This window comes from Castor canadensis, chromosome 16 (assembly GCF_047511655.1).
Source record: "Castor canadensis chromosome 16, mCasCan1.hap1v2, whole genome shotgun sequence".
NCBI lineage: Eukaryota > Metazoa > Chordata > Mammalia > Rodentia > Castoridae > Castor > Castor canadensis.
The window spans coordinates 42,652,630-42,672,035 of record NC_133401.1 but is presented as its reverse complement, the minus strand read 5'-3'; the positions used below and the strand labels follow the sequence as shown (position 1 = coordinate 42,672,035).

The window sequence follows — 19,406 nt, the reverse complement described above, 5'->3', positions numbered from 1 at the left end:
CTGGAGGGTGTTCGGGCTCAGGGGCTGGACAGGGGGCTACAGAAGGGTCTGTTGTCGCGGGGTTGGTCTCTTGGTTCCTCAGCAAACCTGCGCTTGAGGAGAAGGAAGAAAGGAATCCCCCAAGCCGAGCCGGGCAGGTACGCCGGTTCCTTTCTTAGCGCATCCCAACCCTACGCAGAGAAACCTGGGGTCTGTCCCAATCTTCTTGGCTGCCAAGTTGTGCTCAGCGGACTCTCTGCCAACACGCAAGACCAGCTTCTACCCGCGGGCTGAGCAGAAACGGGGGATCGCAAAACCCTGGCTTGACCTTCACCTGGCAGGACCCGGGGAGACTGCAGCCAGATCCCCCACTAAACGGAAGTCAGGCCCGGTCCCTCATGTGCCAGGTGGGAAACTGAGGCCCGGGAGAAAAAGCGTGCTGGGCCAGGTTGACCCCGCAGCGGCTTCGTTTGCCTGCGGCTGGGCCCCTCCCCGCGCCAGCAGTCCCAGGCCCTCCCGGGTCTTGGGTCGCGGCCGCCAGTTGTGCGGACCTCAGCCTGCACCCAGAGGGAGGCTGAGACCCCAAGCCCGTGGGACTCCGTGCCGCCCCCTCCTCGTCGGTCCAGGCGAGTGCCTCGCTTCCCCTCCCCCCCCTTCCCGCCTCCCCGGCCGGTGTCCCCGCCTTCCCCGCGGGCGACGGGCGGCGGCGGCAGGAGGAGCGGGTCGAGCCGAGGCAGCCCCAACCTTGCGTACTGGGATGTAACGAACCAGCGGGAACCCAAACAGTACGCAGAGCCACAGCCAGAGGTGGATCAGGGGCTCAGTCGGAACCGAAATCTGAGCCAGAGTCCGCGGCGGGCGAGCCCGGAGCCGCCGAGTCACAGACGCAGTGCTTCCCGGGTGGGGTAAGAAATTCTGGGCTGGGGGCGCGGGTTCTCCGCGGTAAAGGGACGCAGGGAGGTGGTGGCCAAGCTTTGCGCTGTTCCCCGCGGTGGCACTGGGTCCAGCCAGCGGCGCCGGATAGAGCGCAGCACGCGCAAAGGCGCCATCGAGGCAGCGCGATGAGCCTGTTCCCGTACCCAGAGCATGCAGTTACTGGCTGCTACCTCAAGTAACCTGTGGGCCCGCCCTGCTCCTCGGCTCCAGGCACCCCAAAAGGGCAACAGCCTCAGGGACACGGGCTCAGGCCCCACAAAGGCGCAGCCCTGGAAGCCCTTCGCAGCCTCTTGTTGCGGCCGGGACGCTGGGCGCCTCTAGGAGAAACGGGCAGGCGAGGGGGCCGTCCGCCACTCCCTACGGCACTCAGGGATGGGGGCCCCACCAAGAGTGGAAATACTGGCCCCTCTGAACAGCCCGGGACTTCGGTCCGTAGCTTCGCGTCAAGAGGGTATTTTTCCTAAACGAAACCGCTTCATTCGTTTGTTCTTTCGTTGGGTCAGCAATGCCGCTGAAAAGTGGCAGACACCAGCAAGAGCCCCGGCCTGTCTTCGCCCCAACCCTGATGTCCCGCCCCATGCCCTCGGAGGTCCCCCCAGCCGACGGTGGCCTGCTCTCGCTGGCACAGCTCGGGCTTTTCCTTCCCCTGAGAAAAAAACCCAAATTCTCTTTGCAAAGTCCAATAAAGACCGTTCCCGTGGCTGTCTCCCAGGTTTGGTTGTTGACGCAGGATCTTTACGGGCACAGCCGCTTCTCTAGAACCGGGTCTCGGAATTCTGAAATTGACCAGCCTCTTAACTTGGGGAAGATTCAGCTGTAGCAAAACCAGGGCCCCTGACCGGGATTACTGTATTGGGGACCTCGAGCTGGAACCCAAGTCCCAAGATTTTCCAACTTAGGACTTTTCAGAATCTGAAAAATATTTAAGCCCACTTTTCTGAGAACTAAAGTTTGGGTATTCTCTTGGTATCCCAGGGACCAGGGCCAGAGGGAGGAAAACCGAGGTTGCTGTCCACTTGGAGGAGGAAGAAGGTCTAGGGTAACTGCCAGGTGTAGGGTAAGGGCAAAAGCCACCAGCATAAAGACACATCTCCAGGAGGACTTGCTTTGCCCCTGCCCTTTCCAGGAGCTGCATTGGGCCTCCCCATCTCTGCCAGGGAAGGAAAAGAGGGAGACTGGAGCAGGGGACCAGGCTGTTTAGACTCTGGGATGCTGAGGCCAGCATTTGTTAACCTCTGAACTCCAAGAGCCCTTCTCCCCTGAAAGCAGCTGCTGGGAAGAGAAGGCTGTGGGACAGCAAAAGCGGGCCTTCTACTCCCTGGTTGTGTGGCTAGCCACTGACATTTTCCCAGCCCTTTTGTCCCCTCAGCTCAGCCATTCTCAGGAACCAGATCACTTGGTGCGTGGTTGGGTGGGTTATAGGCCTTGGAGAAGCATGGGCACTAATAGCCACGGAGAGTTCCAAGTTCCATTGCACCACCACTGACTAGCTACAGGCCGTCCTGACAGAATGCATCCCAGCTCCTCACCAGGACAGACTAGGGAACCCAAACTAGCAGGCAGCTTCAGACTGGGGTCCTAAGAAGCCTAAAGAATCCAACAAGATTGTTCTAACCTCTACCTGAGCGCTGTGTTCCCCTTACTCTGTAATTGCTTCTATTCAAAAAAAAAAAAAAAACAAGAGCTTTTATTGGGGAGGGGGGCAGATCAGGCAGAAGGAGGTAGGTGGTCCCGGCTGCACTTCCAAAACTGGGTTTTCTAGTTTGAACTTCTCCACGGCCTAAGAGGCTTAGGACTGGAATGTCCCAGAGAGTCATGGATGGCCCTGGGGGCAGGCCATGGCACATTCCTTCCTTTTTCCTAAAATCCCTTGATTCTAGGCGTGTGGATTAGGGCAGGGTATCCCCATGGGTGGGTGGAAGGATGCCCTCCCCATGAGGGTCCTCCACCCACCATTCCTGAATTAAATTAATAACCATTCTTGGGTCCAGAATCTGTTTTCAGTCAGCTCAGCTTCAGAAAGGGTCCCTGTGGTGACTACTTCAACCCACACAACGGCCCAGGCCCCTCTGCTCAGCTCTGCCAGGACCCTAATCCCCAAATTTCTTGAAAATCAGAATCAGTCCTGGCTCGGTGTGGCTGGAGAGGGATGGGGATAGGGCACATGGTCCCAGCTTCAATAAGCCCCCTTCCCTCCTTTCCCCATGTCCCATCATCAAGTGAGCTGGGGCCTGGACCAGCAGTCAGAGGCTCAAGGTGGACATGAGAACCGAGGCTCAGTGCAGGTCAAGCCATGCCCAAGGTCACCCAGGAAAGGGGGTGGGGATATACGGAGTCTCTGCTCCAGAAAAACTGCTGCCTCCTCTCCTGTGTGTGTGTGTGTGTGTGTGTGTGTGTGTGTGTGTGTGTGTGATATGTGTCTGTGAGTGTCCAGAAGCCCCTACATAGTCAGACTAGGAAGAGCAGATAGCTTGTTCTGGCCCCTTCTCCAGACAACGAAGGATTAGGCCACAGCCCCCTTTCTGTCAGTCCCTTCTTCACCCCTTGATCACTCAGAACTGCTGAACAACAGACTCTGTGGCAGTTCCCAGTAGCCTCAGCCCCTGCTTGGGGCTCTGGGCCAGTGGGGATACTGAAAGGGTCACCTGAAAGGGTCGGAAGGCCTTTCCATCCAGCAGATTTCCAAATAAAGTAACTGGTGTACCTACCTGGAGCACTGCCAGAAGCTTGGGCCCAAGGGGCACACAGCAGGTGCTTAATAACTGCATTAAATGTATCGATAGTGAGGGATGCATGCCCCTCAGACCAAATAGCTGGAGTTGAGTTCAAAATAGTCCCCATAGGCAGACCACTCATTTCTGTGTCCCTGTCCAGAGGTGCACTGGGCTTCTTCCCACCTTGGCCTGACTTTGGTGGACTTAGAACACATTTCCTGTTCCCTACCATGTGGCCTTCATGCCAAGTAGTACGTATGTGTGTGTCCATGAGGGCACACAACATATCTGCATGGAAGTGGTGTATCTCATTGGGCCTCCTAATTCAACCACCTGCCTTAGCCTCTTACTGTCTTTTGCAGTTACAGATACCCAACCTAGTGTACCTAGAGTGGGCCAAGCCCCAAAGAGCTGTGCCTTCTCTCCATAGCCCAGAGCTGGGGGCCTTGGGCAAAGGGAGTGGGAGGCAGGCCTGGTTCCACTCTGCATTTCTGCCCTTGCCCTCACATTCTCACCAAGGAACCCAACAGAGAGCCTGGCTGCTTCCCTTTGATGGGACAGGGCAGGAAATGGGCCCAAATCAGAGTCCTTCTTCTGAAGGCCAATTCAAGCAAAGACCCCAGGAGGAGATGAGGAAGTGCTTCTCCTCTGAGGCCACCGTCCCTCCTAGCACCCATCCCTAGGTTGCTGGGTCTGGTGGAGATCAGCAGGTAAGGGGCAGAGGCAGCCTAGGGCCTGCCAGTGGCCAGAGTAGCAGGTCAGGGACTCGCCCTACTGCCCCTGCCATGGCCTGTTTGCTTAAGACGCTGAGGTCTCCGGGCCAGTTAACAATTGCTGAGCAAAATCCTTCGACAAACTTCATTGAAGGAGGAGGACTTAAGGAGGGGACCACTCTTGGGAGCTGGGAGGGTAATATCTTTGCCTGTGCCCAGTGAGGGCCCCTTTAAGTCCAAGCTTAGCTACCACTATGTGAGAAACACTCTAGAAGACCAAGGGCTTCCCGGGGTGCCCATTCAGGTTTCTGAGAAGGCAGTCATCTGGGCAGCCAGAGCTCAGGCCCTGGGCTGGAGCAAAGGTACCCTGAAGGAGGACAGAGGCTGCCAAGGCCAATCCCATGGCTGCCAAGGCTAGGGCCTGGCCGTTGAAGGTGCAAAACAAGGGGAGAGGTAGAAAAGGCAGCAGGGCCTGGCCGGGCTCTTGGGGTCTCCAGCCGCATTCACCAGCGGCCTAGAGCCAACAGTAACGTTTCGTCTGATTAGAAGCCATCATTTCTATCCCAATCCCGGAAAATTGACTGCGGTGCAGAGAGGGAGGCCTGAGAAGCAGCCTTAGGGGAGAGGTCCAAGCTAATTAGGAGGCAGCATCCGGGGGCCCATTAGAGCGCAGGCTGCTGTCACTCAGCTGGGCCGAGTTCCCGGGAGAAGAGGCCGGGAAGGAGGGGCCTGCGGCCCCTCAGCGAGGACACCGCTGGGAGCTGCCGGAACGGGCCCCAGGCTCTGCCCCCGCCCTGGCGCTGGCTCCTATGCGCCCGTTCTGCGCGATCCTGCTCTGTGAACATTCACTCATCCTGGGCTGTTCTCGCCAGCAGCTGGGGACTTCGGGGCGGCCCAGACAGGAGTTGACTCTGGGCGAAACAAGTCATTTGGGGCCTGAGGTGGGCACGAGCCGCGTGGGACTTAAGTCGCAGGCCAGATGCGTTTCTTTTGTGCGGCCGAGGGAGAACTCGGTGTGTCACCGGGGAAGGAGGCAGAGGCGAGGCCGCGGGGGGCGGGGAGGCGGCGGGAAGGTGGCTGCAGAGGGGGAGGGCGCGGGCGAGGCAGGGAGGGAGGGAGGGCGGCAGAGAGGGCGCGGCGGCGCGGGCGGCTTGGGGCTGGATTCCGCCCGCGCTCCCTCGCCCGCTCTCTAGCTGGCTCCCTCACTTCCCAGCCCCCTCCCACCCAGGCCCACCCCACCCACCACCCCTGGCGCAGGGACTGCTGGAACCTGGTGGTGCGCACTGTCGCTTTAAGACAGACTCTGCCGGCGCCGTCCCGAGCCTTAGAAACCGGCCCCGGATCGGGAGCCGGAGCCGGAGCCGGGGCCGGGCGGGCGGCTGAGGCCCGAGCGGCGGGAGCTCAGTGCTGAGCGCCGAGCCAGGCGCCGGGTCTGGAAAACCCGCCGCCGCCCGCTCGGCCCCGCAGCCCCGGGCGGTCCATGGAGCGGGAGTGGCGTCGCTGCGGGCGCGGGCAGCCCTGGGGGGCAGCCGCTTAGGCGCCGCGCTCTTGTCCCCACAGGTCGCAGCCAGGGCGGCCGGGCGCGTCCAGCCCCGGCCCCTGGAGCGCGGGCCTCCATGGACGCCTTCAAGGGGGGCATGAGCCTGGAGAGGCTGCCGGAGGGGCTTCGACCACCGCCTCCGCCGCCGCATGACATGGGGCCAGCTTTCCACCTGGCCCGCGCCGCCGACCCCCGCGAGCCGCTCGAGAACTCAGCTAGCGAGTCGTCTGACACCGAGCTGCCAGGTAAGCGCGGCTCCCGGTGCGGCGCGCACGGAGCCTACCGGGGCGCAGGGAGCAGGGAGCAGGGCCTGGCGCCCGCGCCGCGCAGCCAGGTTCCCTCTCCGCCCCAGGAGCGTCAGGAGCTTTCTTTTCCCTCCTGTCTCGACCTTACGGTGAACGCGGAAATTTACACACACGCGAAGCCACTTCTGCGCGGTCCCCACATGCCAGAAGTAGGTCAGATACACAAGCGTCCGACCAGAGTTGGGCTCACAGACCCTCTCGATCAGGAGCAAGTAGAACGGGGAGGAAAGGTTGAGTTTGCGCAACTGGGCGCTCAGGAGCCCTCAGACGCAAGAGAAGTAGCTTGAGAAGGGAACGGGGGTGACCCGCAAGAGAAGGTGCCCAGAGAGACGAAGGGGGCAGACACCTTGTCAGGCGGGGGAGGGGGATCGCAGATTTAGAGGAAGAGACGGAAGAGAAGTAGCGGGCGCACAGAACAAACTAGAGGAGGGAGGTCAACATCAAGGAAGAGGAAGACGCTGAGTGAGGTCGAGGGGGCCAGGAGGTGCGACCCGACGTCCGGCAGCGCCTCCGAACCCCGATCAACCAAGGGATCTTGGTCCACGTGCGCGGCCGGAGCGCGGAGCCACCCAGCGGTTCAACCAGGCCGGCTCTTGGCTCGAGGACGTCTGCCTCAGCGCTGCCTTTTTTGTCCACGAGTTCGAGGTTTTTTCCCCCGCGATCTTCGAGCTGGGCCAGTGGGTGGGCGGCGAATCCCCAACCTACCAGTCCCGGCCGCCCGGGTCTCCGAGAGGCTTGCGCGCTCGCGGTCCCAACTAGGAGTTGCCGCCGAGCTCCGGGCGCCCTGCTGTCCTGGCCATGGGTGTCCCTTTGGCTTTCAATTGTTTCTCTACGCGTTTTTAATCTCTATTTGTTTCTGTTTTCCATCCCTAAGTCACTTTCGCTGAGCGGTTCTGTTTGCTTGATTAAAAAACAATCAACCCTTGATTGTACTTTTGTTTTCAAAAGTTTTAAGCATGGTGTTTGGTTGTTTTTTTAAAAACCCAGAGAAATATAGATGGTTTTTAAAACCAAATCTATGAGAATGAATTAATTTTGCCTATATTTATTTTGAAAGAATTAACTCACTAGGTGTATTTCTCTGAAATTTAAAAATAGTTAGCATGCAACATTTTTGTGAGAAATTTTTAAAAGTCAGTCCAAAATGGCGCATTTCTCCGAGGTTTTTCTCAATCCATTTAAAGCAGTGTTATTTTGGGAATTTAAATTATCTAACTATAATGTGTTTCTCTGGGATTTAAAAACTATTTCTTCTATTGGGAAGGGGTTCAGATTTTTTTCTACGGCGATACGTGTATTAAAAAAAAAAAAGGTCCGGGAGAAATAAATGTCTGCCAGGAGTTTACACGCGTATGGCTTTGTATGTACTTAGGGGTGTGTTTGCACGGAGGTTTCTGGATTCTCGATTTACATTCGCTCTGTGTTTCTACCTGCCTGTTTTCTGAGGATTTGTGACCTTTTCTGTCTTTAGGCAGAGAGCTGTTGACTGTTTTGGGCTTCTGTGTTTTGTTTTTAATTTTTTTCTTTATGTTTCAATGATTCTATGACTCGATGTGCTCTGTATAACTTTAAAAAGAAAGGCCCGAGGTTCGCTTAGAGTCTAAGTTGCAGCTGAGGAGAGTTTCTAGGCCTTGGAACCGGAGGCCTGTAAGTAAGGCCGAGAACCCGGCGACGTGGGGCACAGCCCTGGAGAGAAAAAGGTAGAGGAGTTTCAGACCGCCATCTGGCTCTTACCCCACAGACTAGCTAGCTTCACTCTGGAAAGATCTGCTCCTAGTTCAGGAAAGCACAGACACCCCCTCCCAAAACTTAAAGCCCCCAGAGCCCGCAAAACCAGCACACGTTTGCTGGTGGCAGCGGCGGCAGCAGGGCCGAGCCAGAGCGAGCTGCGGTAGCAGGCCCTACCTACCCAGGAACCCAGTCCCACGTCTCGGGCTCCTAGGCTCTTCCCCAGGCACGCCAGACCAGAGGTGCCTGCTGACGACCAGCACCCGGCGGGCTCTTTCCAACGGGGAAAATACAGGGTCCCTGGCGGGAGGGAAGGCCGCCAGCGCTGACGACGGGCGCTTCGGTGGAGCCGGGACCCCGTGTGACAGAGCCTAAACCCGAGGTGACTCGCGTCCGTTCCTGCCTGCTGCAGACAAGGAACGCGGCGGAGAGCCCAAGGGGCCCGAGGACAGTGGAGCGGGCGGCGCGGGCTGCGGAGGCGCAGAGGACCCAGCCAAGAAAAAGAAGCAGCGCCGGCAACGCACGCACTTCACAAGCCAGCAGTTGCAAGAGCTGGAGGCCACGTTCCAGAGGAACCGCTACCCCGACATGAGCATGAGGGAAGAGATCGCAGTGTGGACCAACCTCACTGAGCCGCGCGTGCGGGTGAGCGCGGGGCGCGCGTCAAAGGGGACCTGCGCAGAGGGCCGCCGGCTGGCCGCCTCTGCCTCAGCCCTCGGAAGCTTAGACCTGCACCCACACTTCACTCTCCCCCACTCAGAACTGCTCCCTTCCTTCACCAAGTCCCCAAGGTAGGCCCCGGCCATCCAGCGAATGCTAGGCCCCTAGGCCTCTGGTGCTCCTTGCTGCTGCCACTTCCCAACCCTTCTTACCTGACTCTGGGGGGGCTACTGCAGCTCCCGCCCAAAGACCCTGTCCCAGACCAAACAGGACTCTGAGTCCTGGAGGTTCCTGGATACCCAGGAACAAGGACTGGGCAGAGGACTCCCTGTGCCTGGGAACCTCAGGAACTGGGAAAATGAAAGAGAAAGGCAGGTCCTGCCTAGCTGCCTCAGAGGCCTGAAAAGTGCCTTGGTTTGGGGTCTCAAAACTCCTTGGAGCAGTGATCTCATTCCAAACTTAGCTTCTGTAAAATCTTAGAATATTCTCCACTTTCCCTGGCCCTGGCCAGTCAGTCCCACACTTGGCTGGACCTTCTGCCTAATGCCTTTCCTGCTGTAGGTCTGGGGTCAGGTGCGGTTGGGGGGCTCTGGTTGGCCAGTGTCCCTTCATTCGGTTTTGGCATGTAAAGTCTCAGACCTAAGACCACACTGTGTTCTTCCCTAGCTCACCACTTGGTTCCCAGTAAAGGCAAGCCTTTCCTGACAGAGCAGGAAGACAGTCATGTCTTGCCTGAGTGGGCACATATTTAATCAAGACATTTCCCAAGCCAGACCAAAGTTCCACCTAGCCCCACCAAAACCCCAGCCTTCAGCCCTGCCCGGTCAGGTTGGCCTGTGCCCGGTGGGAGGAATGGTAAAGACACAGCACTCAGTAATCCTGAGCCCACTAATTCTGCCCAGGTTTATGGTGGGGTGGAGGAGCCGATGGAATCAGGCAGAGTCAGTGCTGGGGTCTGGGGAAAGGTGAGATGTACAGAGCTGGGGAGACTCAATCCCTGGGCTGGGGAAGGGTCTCTGGGCAATGGGGCCCTAGGGGCGGTGGGGGTAGATAGGCAAGCCTGGGGGGGAAATCTGACAGTTGGGAAAGGGGACATTCTTACCAAATTTTTTGAGAGAGAATGGAGGTGGAAGTTAGAGTGAAACCAATAAGCTGAAGGAAATTAAATATTTGTAGAGAAACATACTTGCATATATTTAGGCAGCAGGAAAGAAATTAAGTATTTAAGGGAAAAGCGAATGGATCAAGTATTTAGAAAAAGAACTATTTAAGAGAAACAGTGAAAGTCAGATATTTGGAAAGGGGATAAACTAAATATTTGGCAAAAGAATTAAAATAAGGGATAAGGAAAAACAGACTGAAGGAGAAGAAAAGGATTCAGATAGTGGGATGGAGCAAACAAAAATTAACATTGGGGCAGAAATAAAATTATCACCTATTGCCAATAAACATGAAAACAGACTAGGAACAGTGAAAACAGATCGAAAAACTGAAAACGAAGAGTCATTTTCAGGAAAGAAAAGTATCTTTTGTGTTTGAGATGAAAGGATGGCATATTTAGAAAGTAGATTGGGACCCATTTGAGAGAGAAGGAAGAAGGAAAACGAGTATTTGTTAAAGCCAAAAGAGAATCCATATTGGAAGAAATAGGTTTAATTTGAGGAAAAGGATAAAGATGGAGGAGGGGAGTATTTCTTGGGGACAGGAGAGGAACCATTAGGACAAAGGCCGGGGCGGAGCTGTCGGTCTATCGGAGGAAAGAAACGACGTTCGGGGAAGGAAGAGGGCAGCGGGGGTGGGGGCGAGCGGAGTTCCCGCGCACGACAACCCTGACCCTTCTCCACCCGCGTCCCCAGGTCTGGTTCAAGAACCGGCGAGCCAAGTGGCGGAAGCGCGAGCGTAACCAGCAGCTGGACCTGTGCAAGGGCGGCTATGTGCCACAGTTCAGCGGCCTGGTGCCGCCCTACGAGGACGTGTACGCCGCCGGCTACTCCTACAACAACTGGGCCGCCAAGAGCCTGGCGCCCGCGCCGCTGTCCACCAAGAGCTTCACCTTCTTCAACTCCATGAGCCCGCTGTCCTCGCAGTCCATGTTCTCGGCCCCCAGCTCCATCTCCTCCATGACCATGCCGTCCAGCATGGGCCCGGGCGCCGTGCCCGGCATGCCCAACTCGGGCCTTAACAACATCAACAACCTCACCGGCTCCTCGCTTAACTCGGCCATGTCACCAGGCGCCTGCCCGTACGGCACGCCCGCCTCGCCCTACAGCGTCTACCGGGACACGTGCAACTCGAGCCTAGCCAGCCTGCGGCTCAAGTCTAAGCAGCACTCGTCGTTCGGCTACGGCGGCCTGCAGGGCCCGGCCTCGGGCCTCAACGCGTGCCAGTACAACAGCTGACCGCCCTGCGGGGCCACGCGGGCCCGGCGGCCGGCACGGCGCGGGGGCGGGCGCGGAGGACGCACGCACGCACGCAGGCCCGCGGACCTCGCGCCTGCGCAGCCCCCTCCTCCCCGCTCCCCACCTCCAGTTGGTTTTTGTGTTTGCTTCTCCGGACCCCTCTCTGCCCTCCCCCCCCAAAAAATATTCCCCCCCAACAAACAAACAAACAAACAAACAAAAAAAGCCAAAAGAAAGCAAAAAAGACGTCGGAGAAGAGTGCCGCGGAAAAAAAAAAAAGGATGAGTTGCAATTTCCCTCGGGATGCGTGGGGTGGGGTGCGTTCGTTCCCACGGGTCCCCGCAGCCCACTCCGCGGAGGGGACCTGGCACGGGAAGCGAGCGCTGAGGCTCGGCGGCCGGGAGAGGACGCCCCTTGTCGTGGCCCGAGTCCCCGCCTGAGCGGCCGCGCCTGAGAACTGGATGTGCGGAGCCTAGACGGGACCGGGGTCCCCGGCCCGCTACGAACCCAGACGCCGTCTCCGAGCTGGGCCCGGTCAAGCACGCCCTAGCTCGAGTCGGATCCGAGCTGGAGCAGAGGTTTGGCTAGGGATGACGTCGGCGCTTTGCCCGGGACCGGGCACCAGCCGTGGATTCGTGCCGACCCCCAGCGCACCCCAAGAGCCCTCGCCGGTCCCGCGCTCTGGAGAGAGCCGTTTGTTAAGGCCACAGAGTCGCAGCTGGCCATGCGGACTTGGCAGGAGAAAGGGGAGGGTTCATCTGTGACCACCCCGATCCCAAGCTTAGCCGCAGGCCCTAAGCCCTCCGCTCCGCTCCCGATCCCAGTCCAGGAGGTGGCCCCCTGTCCTGGCGAACCGCCCCCTCCTCGCCGCCCGCCGCCGTGCAAGAGTAGAGCCGAGCCGGGAGAGCGCGGGGCGCGGCCCCAGGGCCCCGCGCCCACTTTGCACACCCGCTCTCCGGCCCGCGCCCCTGTTTACAGCGTCCCCGTGTATGTCGGACTGACTGTGTACAATTATAAATCTGTCTATATCGACTTGTCCATGTACGTCTATTAAAACCATAGTCCGAGCGTGCTAAGCACTGCTGAGCCCTGACTGCTTCATTTGGCTGAAGAGGGAGGTAGGCTGAAAGGGAATTGCGCTACCGCAGGTCCCGAGAATAGCGGGGAAGAACCGAGGCAGCCCCACTAGGGTCCACCCACCCCATTCCTGACCTCAGCCTGGCGTTCTGAGCTCTCTCCTGGCGCCTGCCCCCGAGCACAGGCTGATCACCTCCTCGGCACAGCACCCGCCGCCCTAGCCGAGCTCCCCTCACTCCCCGGCGCCAAACTGCAAGCTTTTCGCTTCTGCAGTTACCCAGGGTGTTATGAGCCCTTGCCCGCTCAGAACGTTGGGGTGGGGTTGGGGGCCTGAGAGCCTTTTAAGTACTGGGGTTGCCTTTTCTCCTGTGGACCCATCACTCCCCTCCCCACCTTAGGAACCTAGCTTGGTATTCTGGGAGGGCTGGGTGTGCCAGAGTCTAGTCCTGGCCACTCTGTCTTGCCTTCCTGGTATCGCATTGCGCCTAGATCCCACCCAGGGGCTCACTGGGTGCGGCTGGGCCAGAGAAAGTGTCCATCACCCAGAACTCACTTCTCACTTCCCTTCCATCCCAACTTATGGGGGTTGCTGGCCGCCTTGCCCTTCCCTGGGCTTTTGGAAACTACTGAACAAGACCAGCCTGTAAACTGCCTGTAAAATTCTGCTTCCCTTAAGTAAGTCACTTCTAATGGCAAAACAAAATGTTTGCAGCTGCAGCGGTTGGAGAAGGTAGGAGGGGTTGATGTTCTGCTTCAGAATCACCTTGTAATGGGGATTGGCACTGCCCTGGAGCTGGACCCAGGCAAGCCTTAGCTAGGATGGGCGCAGCCACAGGCTTAGTCGTGAGCTAAGAGCTGGAGAACCCTGTTCATACATTCTCAACCCAGGTCAACACTGACCTGAGGTCAGGAGTGTTACCCTGTTTCATGCATGGAACCGGGACTTCATGAGTCTGAGCAAAGGTCACATTGAGCCAAGGCCTTCTCACCTTCGGATAAAAAAGTCCTCCGCAGAGTATGGCCCAGCCGGATGCTGTGGGACTTGGAGATTGGGCCTCTGCAAGGCAGGGCCAGATACACAGGCCTGAGGAGAAAGGTGGGGGAGGGAAGGCTGGGGCAGGGGGCTGCAGCCTGAACACCCCTCCCCCAAACAGCTTCAGTCCAGAGCTCCCGACCCTCACTCTCTGGAAACATAAACATAATCACATCTGGACTTGGAGTGCCTCCCCCAGCCCCACACATCTGCCAAGGCCTGGGGGCCCTGGTCTCAGTTGAGGGCAGAAGGCAGGGGAGACCCAGAAGGAGGTAGGGTTGGAATAAAGTGGGAAGCAGAGAGATAAACTCTGGAGAAAGACAGCCCCAGCCACAGGTGAGAGGAGGCCATGCAGGGCTCTGATGGAGATGCAGTGCGGCTTTGGGGTCACTGGCCAGACAGCTGCAGATGGTGGAGGGCAAAAAGTAGTCTCCCTCCATCCATCATAGGCTATGGTCATCCAGGTGAATGTTATGCCCATCTCCTCCCCAGCCAGCTGTTCTCACAGCTACTCTGTTGCTGGGCAAACAGCACAGCAGCCTCTCCCAGCTGCTAGAGTTTGGAGGAGGCTGGGGAAGATAAGGATCTGAAAGCCATGTCCTCTGAAAAATGGCTGCCTCTGCCTGAGGGACAGTGAGGAGAGGACTGTCATTCATTCATTCATTCATTCAAGGGTGACTGTGCTCTTGCACTTGGTGGGGTTAGGGCAGTGGAAATGACAAGGTTCCTGCTCTCCTGGACAAGTAAACAAGCACGTGTGTACTATAACTATAAACCAGACTGAAGAAGCAACAGAGCTGTGAGCAAGAAAAAAAAAAAAAGGGAATCCAGCCTTCAACACCGTGGTCAGGCAAGGCTGTGGAGAAGTGGCTCCGTCCTTGTCTTCAGTACAAGCGCTCACATTTACTGAACTTGCACAGGGCCCAGGGCTCTGTGCTAAATATACACACCTCATTGATGAGCCTGTTTGCCTACCACAAAATCCTGGAAGGAGGGGTTTTCATTATCCCCTTTCTCTGATAAAATCTAAGCTTAGAGACATCAGGTCACTTACCAGAGGTCACACAGCAGGAAGTACTGGGGCCATTCAAACCCAGTCAGTGCCCACTCTTCCCTCTGTACTGGGCTGCCCCATGTCACCCACCATGGGTGGTTTCTGACCTTGAACAGAGAAGAGATACTATTTGCTTTCTTTCTTTCTTTTTCAGTTTTGGAGTTTGAACTTAGGGTCTCATGCTTACTGGGCAGGTGCTCTACCACTTGGGCCACACATCCCCATCCCTTTTTGTTTTAGTTATTTTTCAAATCGGGTCTTGCATGTTTGCCCAGGCTGACCTGGACTGTGATTCTATTTATGCTTCCCAAGTAGCTTGGATGATGGGTGTATGCTACCACACAAGGCTCAGCTTATTGGTTGAGATTGGAGTCTCATTAACTTTTTGCCTGGGCTGGCCTCGAGTAGTGATCCTCCAGATAGATCTCTGCCTCTGGAATAGCTGGGATTACAACTTGAGCCATGGCACCCAGCAGGAGATCCTAATTTCTGCTGGCAACACAGAGCTAACCTCCAAGAAACAGTTGAGCAGATTTGTTCTTCCCTGGTCCTGGCAAACTGAGTCCCAAAAGATAGCTTCAGTTTAGAAAAACCAGAAATCAGGGATGGGAATGAAGGAAGTTGACTTATAGGCACTGGAGGCGCCAAAGGAAAAAAGGAAAGTGAAATTAGCCACAGTGCACAACCCCTGGAGTGTCTGGTCATTGAGAAAAGGAAGCAAGTCACCTCCCTCAGTCAGGCTTGCAGGCCTCCCTCTGGACCACAGTGTCTCTGAGCCTGGCTACCAAAGTTGTCTGGAGGCAACGGGGGAGACAGAGCTGGAAGATCTTTGGAAGGGGAATTGCCAGGGGGGCCTGCCCCTGGGAGTGGCTCCATGTCACCTTTGCGTTGGGCATGCCTGAGCCTGCTGCCACCCCATTCCCCAGGTGAGAGAGCAGGGGCCCCAGTCACCAGTCTGGAAAATTAAGTTAGGGTGGTTTGATGCCCCTCAGCGTCCACATTTTCTGGGCCAGTTACTGAGCCTTGGCATCCTGGAACATTTGCTGTTGTCTTTGAGAGCAAGAGCTTGAGTTCTGGCTCCATATCTGAGTTGCCTTGGGCAAGAGACTTACTTAACATCTCGAACCTCTCTTTGCCTCTTCCATAAAAGGAAATAACAATACTTCTCACACACACACACACATGCTGTTTAAAGATAATGCTCTAAGACTTTAGGTGGTGCTGGCATATGCAAAGCACTCAATAAGTGATTATTATAGATAACATCAGTTATTATTGTTAAAATTGAATGTTCTACAGTGAAAGGCCCTAGTCCCCCCTTTCTGCATTAAAAGGGCTTCTCTGTCGAAGTTTCTCAGCAGGGTTATTTCTAAAACTGTCATTTGGGGCTTCTTTTCCTCTCACCAGCCTCAACTAGGCGTCCTGAGAGTCGTGATTGACAGTCTGGCAGACCACACCCCACCTCCTACCCCACTCCAGGCACTGTCCTAGATCTGGACCCACCTATTTCCCAGGGTCCAGTCTTCCCCCCATCCTGGGCCAGGCCCTGGGAGATACAGAGGAACTAGGCCCAATTCCTGCCATCTACTGGGCCTCCAGGGAGAGCATCATCCTCTGGTGAGTACTTGGACGTAGGTGAGGCAAGGGAGCAGAGGGGGCGCACACACCCCCAGATTCTTCTCTAGGGGCTCCCGGCACCCTGGGGTGAAGATGTCTGGACACTTCTTTCTGCTTGTATATCACGTTTTCCATTGCTAACAACCGGCCCCATGTAAGCATTACCGCATCCTCACGAGGAAGGGACTTGTCACCCTCATCCTCATCACTAACTGAGGACGGCCCAGTTAATGAGGGGTAGAATCAGTACTTGAGATTGGGTCCTCTGATCAAGGCCTGTGCTCCTTACCCACTGTGCTGCACACTACCCTGATGGGAATCACATATGTACTCGGCTGGGAAAGGCAATAAAAAAAATTTTAACTCACGATCTGGACATGGTTGTGCACGGCTGTAATCCCAGCACTAAGGAGGCTGAGGCAGGAGGATCATGAGTTCCAGGCCAGCCTGGGCTACAGAGTGAGACCATCTTAAAAACTCTTTGTTAGCATAAATTAATTGTACAAAGGGTTTTCACTGTGATATTTACATACTTGCATATAATGTACTTTGATCAAATTTACCCTATTACTCAAAAGAAAAAAATTGACTACTTCAAGAGGCTAGGCTCAGCTGTGCTCCAGAAGAAAAGGTTCTGGTCCTCCTGATTTGCCCTCTTGCGCTCGGGTGTATGTCAGAGCAGCAGAGAGCATGGGCAGCAGAGGGCAGAGGAAGTCCTGGAGAACAGGATCCCTGGAATATCTGCCCTGACACCCAAACTCCCCCTCAGTCCACACTGCAGCTTTCTCTCCTTTCCTAGATGGTGTTTGCAGTCTCTGCCTCCCAGGAAGTGCCCCCTACCCCAGTGTTCCTCTCAATGCCTGCTGGTCCTGCATCATTCTCCTCACTGTGGGGCTCACTGTGGGAGCCCCATTCTCCACACTTCTGAAATGCCGCAGGTCCCTAGGCCTCCTGACTGGCTGGTGCTGCCCAGATCAGGTGTCAAGTGTCAAGTGTCTGAAGGGGCCTCTGCAGTCAGTCAGTTGGAGAGGCTGCAGAAGAGCAGGTCAAGGTGCAGGAAACTGCATTTGGAGCAAGGTGGAGGCAGAAGGCAGGCAGAATTCATGGAGGTCAAAAGCTGCTCTGGGTGGCTGGGACCCGTGGCCCTGTCCTCTCCTGTGCACTTTACATGGTTTATTTCCCTATGAGGACAGTGAGTCTCAGAGAGGTCACATAACCTGTCCAGAGGCACGTATGCGGCTTTAGGATGCCAATCCTAGCCCAAGGAGGACAGAGCCCGTGGGCTTTCCTCCCAACACTGCCTCCTAGAGGCTGTCACCCGCAACTGGGCAGGGCCACAGCAGTTAGAGAGCCAGCCAGCACTGGGACCTCAGTCACTGAGCAGACGGCAACACTGGAGAAGTGTCTGCACAAGGTAAGTGTTCAATAAATGAATATCTGCGAATAAAAAAAATTAAAGGGCTGCCTTCCCTTCCCCCATGCTTTCCCTCCTATCTCTCTTTCTTTCTCCACTCACTCACTCACTCCCCCACCCCTCCCCCGGCACAGGCAAGGACTGCTTTCACTTGTGTTTGAACAATAAAAAACAACCCATTAACAATAGGCAACGAGGACTAGAGGTGTGATGGAAGGGGTAGAGCGCCTGCCTAGCAAGCTCGAAGTCTTGAGTTCAAACTCCAGCATCACCAAAAAAAATTATTAAAAAAATAGGCAAAGGACTTGAATAACTATTTCTTCAAAAGAAGATATTGCAAAAGTCTGATAAGCACACACAAAAAGATGCTGACCATTACTACCATCAGAGAAGTACAAATCCAAACCATCCTGACATATCACTTCATACCCATGAGGACGACCAGAATCAAAAACCCAGAATGTAGCAAGGGTTGATAAGAACGTAGGGACGCTGGAATCCATGTGCATTGCTGGGGTAACACAAAACAGTAACAGTGTGATGATTCCCCAAAAGATTAAATGTAGAATTAGCACATGATACAACAGGTCCACTTCTGAGTCTATATTCAGATGAAAGCAGGGATTCAAGGAGATATTCATGGGCTGGTGCAGTAGCTCAAGTGGTACTGCACCTGCCTAACAAGCATGAGGTCCTGAGTTCAAACCCCAGGTACACCAGTAAAAAAAAGAACAGAGGTGTTCATACTTCCATGCTTGCAGTGGCAGCTAAAACATGTTTATCACAGTAGCCAAAAGGTAGAAGCAACCCAAATGCCCAACAGGTTAGTGGATAAACAAAATGTGTGCACACATACCGTGGAATATCATTCAGCCTTAAAAAGGAACAAAATTCTGACACATGGTAAGTAAAATTATCCAGGCACGAAAGGATAAAAATTGTGATTCCACTTATATAAGGTATCCAGAATAGGCAAGTTCATAGAGACGGAAAGGAGGATGGTGACAGCTAAGGGCTGAGGGAGAAGGAATAGGCAGTTATTGTTTCATAGGTACAGAGCTTTAGTTGGGAAAGATGAAAAGTTTTTAGAAGTGGATGGTGGTGATGGCTGCCTGTGAGTGTACTGAATGGCACTGAACTGTCCCCATTGAAAAGGTTCAAGTGGTAAATGTTATGTATATTTACCACAATGGTTTTTAAAAGCATATCTGTTTATGCCCCTGCCTTATTCAGAGAGGTGTTAAGATGCCTTACTCAGGATTTCTAGGGCCAAGTCCATAACCAGAGCTGGTCTACTGCCTGGTGGCAACCCTTTCCCAATAGCCAACTCTAGATGGAAAGCCCCTTGGGGTTCCAGTAACAGCCGACCTCCACAAGGCCCTCACCCAATCCTCCATCCTTCTGTGAAACTGAGCAGTGAAAAGCATTAACTGTGTCGATTGTGAACCAGGAGAGAGAATCCAGGATGGGTGACTTTTCTCTGCAAATTTGACATATAATTAAATAATAGATGTTCTACTGCATTTTATTTTATACATATCGTCATTATTATTATTATTATTATTATTATTATTATTATTTGGCAGGGCCAGCGTTTGAACTCAGGGCCTACCATTTGCTGGGCAGCTGCTCTACCACTTGAGCCCACCTTCAGTCCCTGCCATTGCATTTTTAAATGAGTTTCACTGTCAAAAAAGTAAACATGAGAAAAGTAACCAAGGTGAGTGACAAAGCAGTCTATAGGCACTGTTCCATTTTGATTCTTTTACTTTAATTTACATTTATTTATGCAAAATTTATGCTCACACCATAAATTTTTGTTTCTTCAGTTTCAGTTTCTCCCAGAGTGTCTTTTTCCTCTGTGTAACCTCCTCTTCTGGCTTAGGAACAATTTGTTCCTTTTCAGTAAGCATCATCTTGACGAATTTTTATTCTTACGTGTGCAAAGAGAAATTTCTGATCGGGTACAAAGTGTTAATTCCAGCTACCTTTGGAAGAGGAGAAATGAGGATTTTTTTTTCATTTGTCCTTTTCAAGTTTTGTTTTTTTTTTTTTTTTGTACTAAGCATGTATTACTTTTACAATAATGAAATAAAACAGTTTTATTTTCAAAATACAAAAACCTGTGATCAGCAAGCTAGGGAGTGGCCCTCTGCCCACAGTGTCCCTGTCCTCAGCCCAGGGTATCTGGTATCACCTAATGAGATGCATCAACTCCCTTGGGATTCAGCCTCACT

General features: G+C 54.7%; 1 protein-coding gene across 3 annotated transcripts; it reads left to right on the top strand.

The window, feature by feature from the left end:
* The first annotated feature begins 739 nt into the window (after positions 1-739).
* Positions 740-12,053, top strand: Pitx1 (paired like homeodomain 1). Of its 3 annotated transcripts, none has more exons than XM_074058815.1 (4): positions 740-884; positions 5,903-6,127; positions 8,328-8,560; positions 10,432-12,053. In XM_074058815.1, the coding sequence occupies exons 2-4, from the start codon at positions 5,959-5,961 to the stop codon at positions 10,972-10,974; spliced, it is 945 nt and encodes a 314-aa protein (XP_073914916.1). In that variant the 5' UTR covers positions 740-884; positions 5,903-5,958; the 3' UTR covers positions 10,975-12,053. The 3 variants fall into 3 exon arrangements, with proteins under 3 accessions (XP_073914916.1, XP_020028487.1, XP_073914915.1); XM_020172898.2 differs by lacking the exon at positions 740-884 and adding an exon at positions 5,150-5,283; XM_074058814.1 differs by lacking the exon at positions 740-884 and having other exon boundaries at positions 5,584-6,127.
* Positions 12,054-19,406: the final 7,353 nt, after the last annotated feature.

Excerpts from the sequence above, each read along its gene's own strand:
- Pitx1 (XM_074058815.1), top strand. The coding sequence starts at position 5,959 with ATGGACGCCTTCAAGGGGGGCATGAGCCTGGAGAGGCTGCCGGAGGGG. Across the intron at positions 6,128-8,327 it reads GTCTGACACCGAGCTGCCAG|ACAAGGAACGCGGCGGAGAG; the intron begins GTAAGCGCGGCT and ends TGCCTGCTGCAG. Across the intron at positions 8,561-10,431 it reads TCACTGAGCCGCGCGTGCGG|GTCTGGTTCAAGAACCGGCG; the intron begins GTGAGCGCGGGG and ends CCGCGTCCCCAG.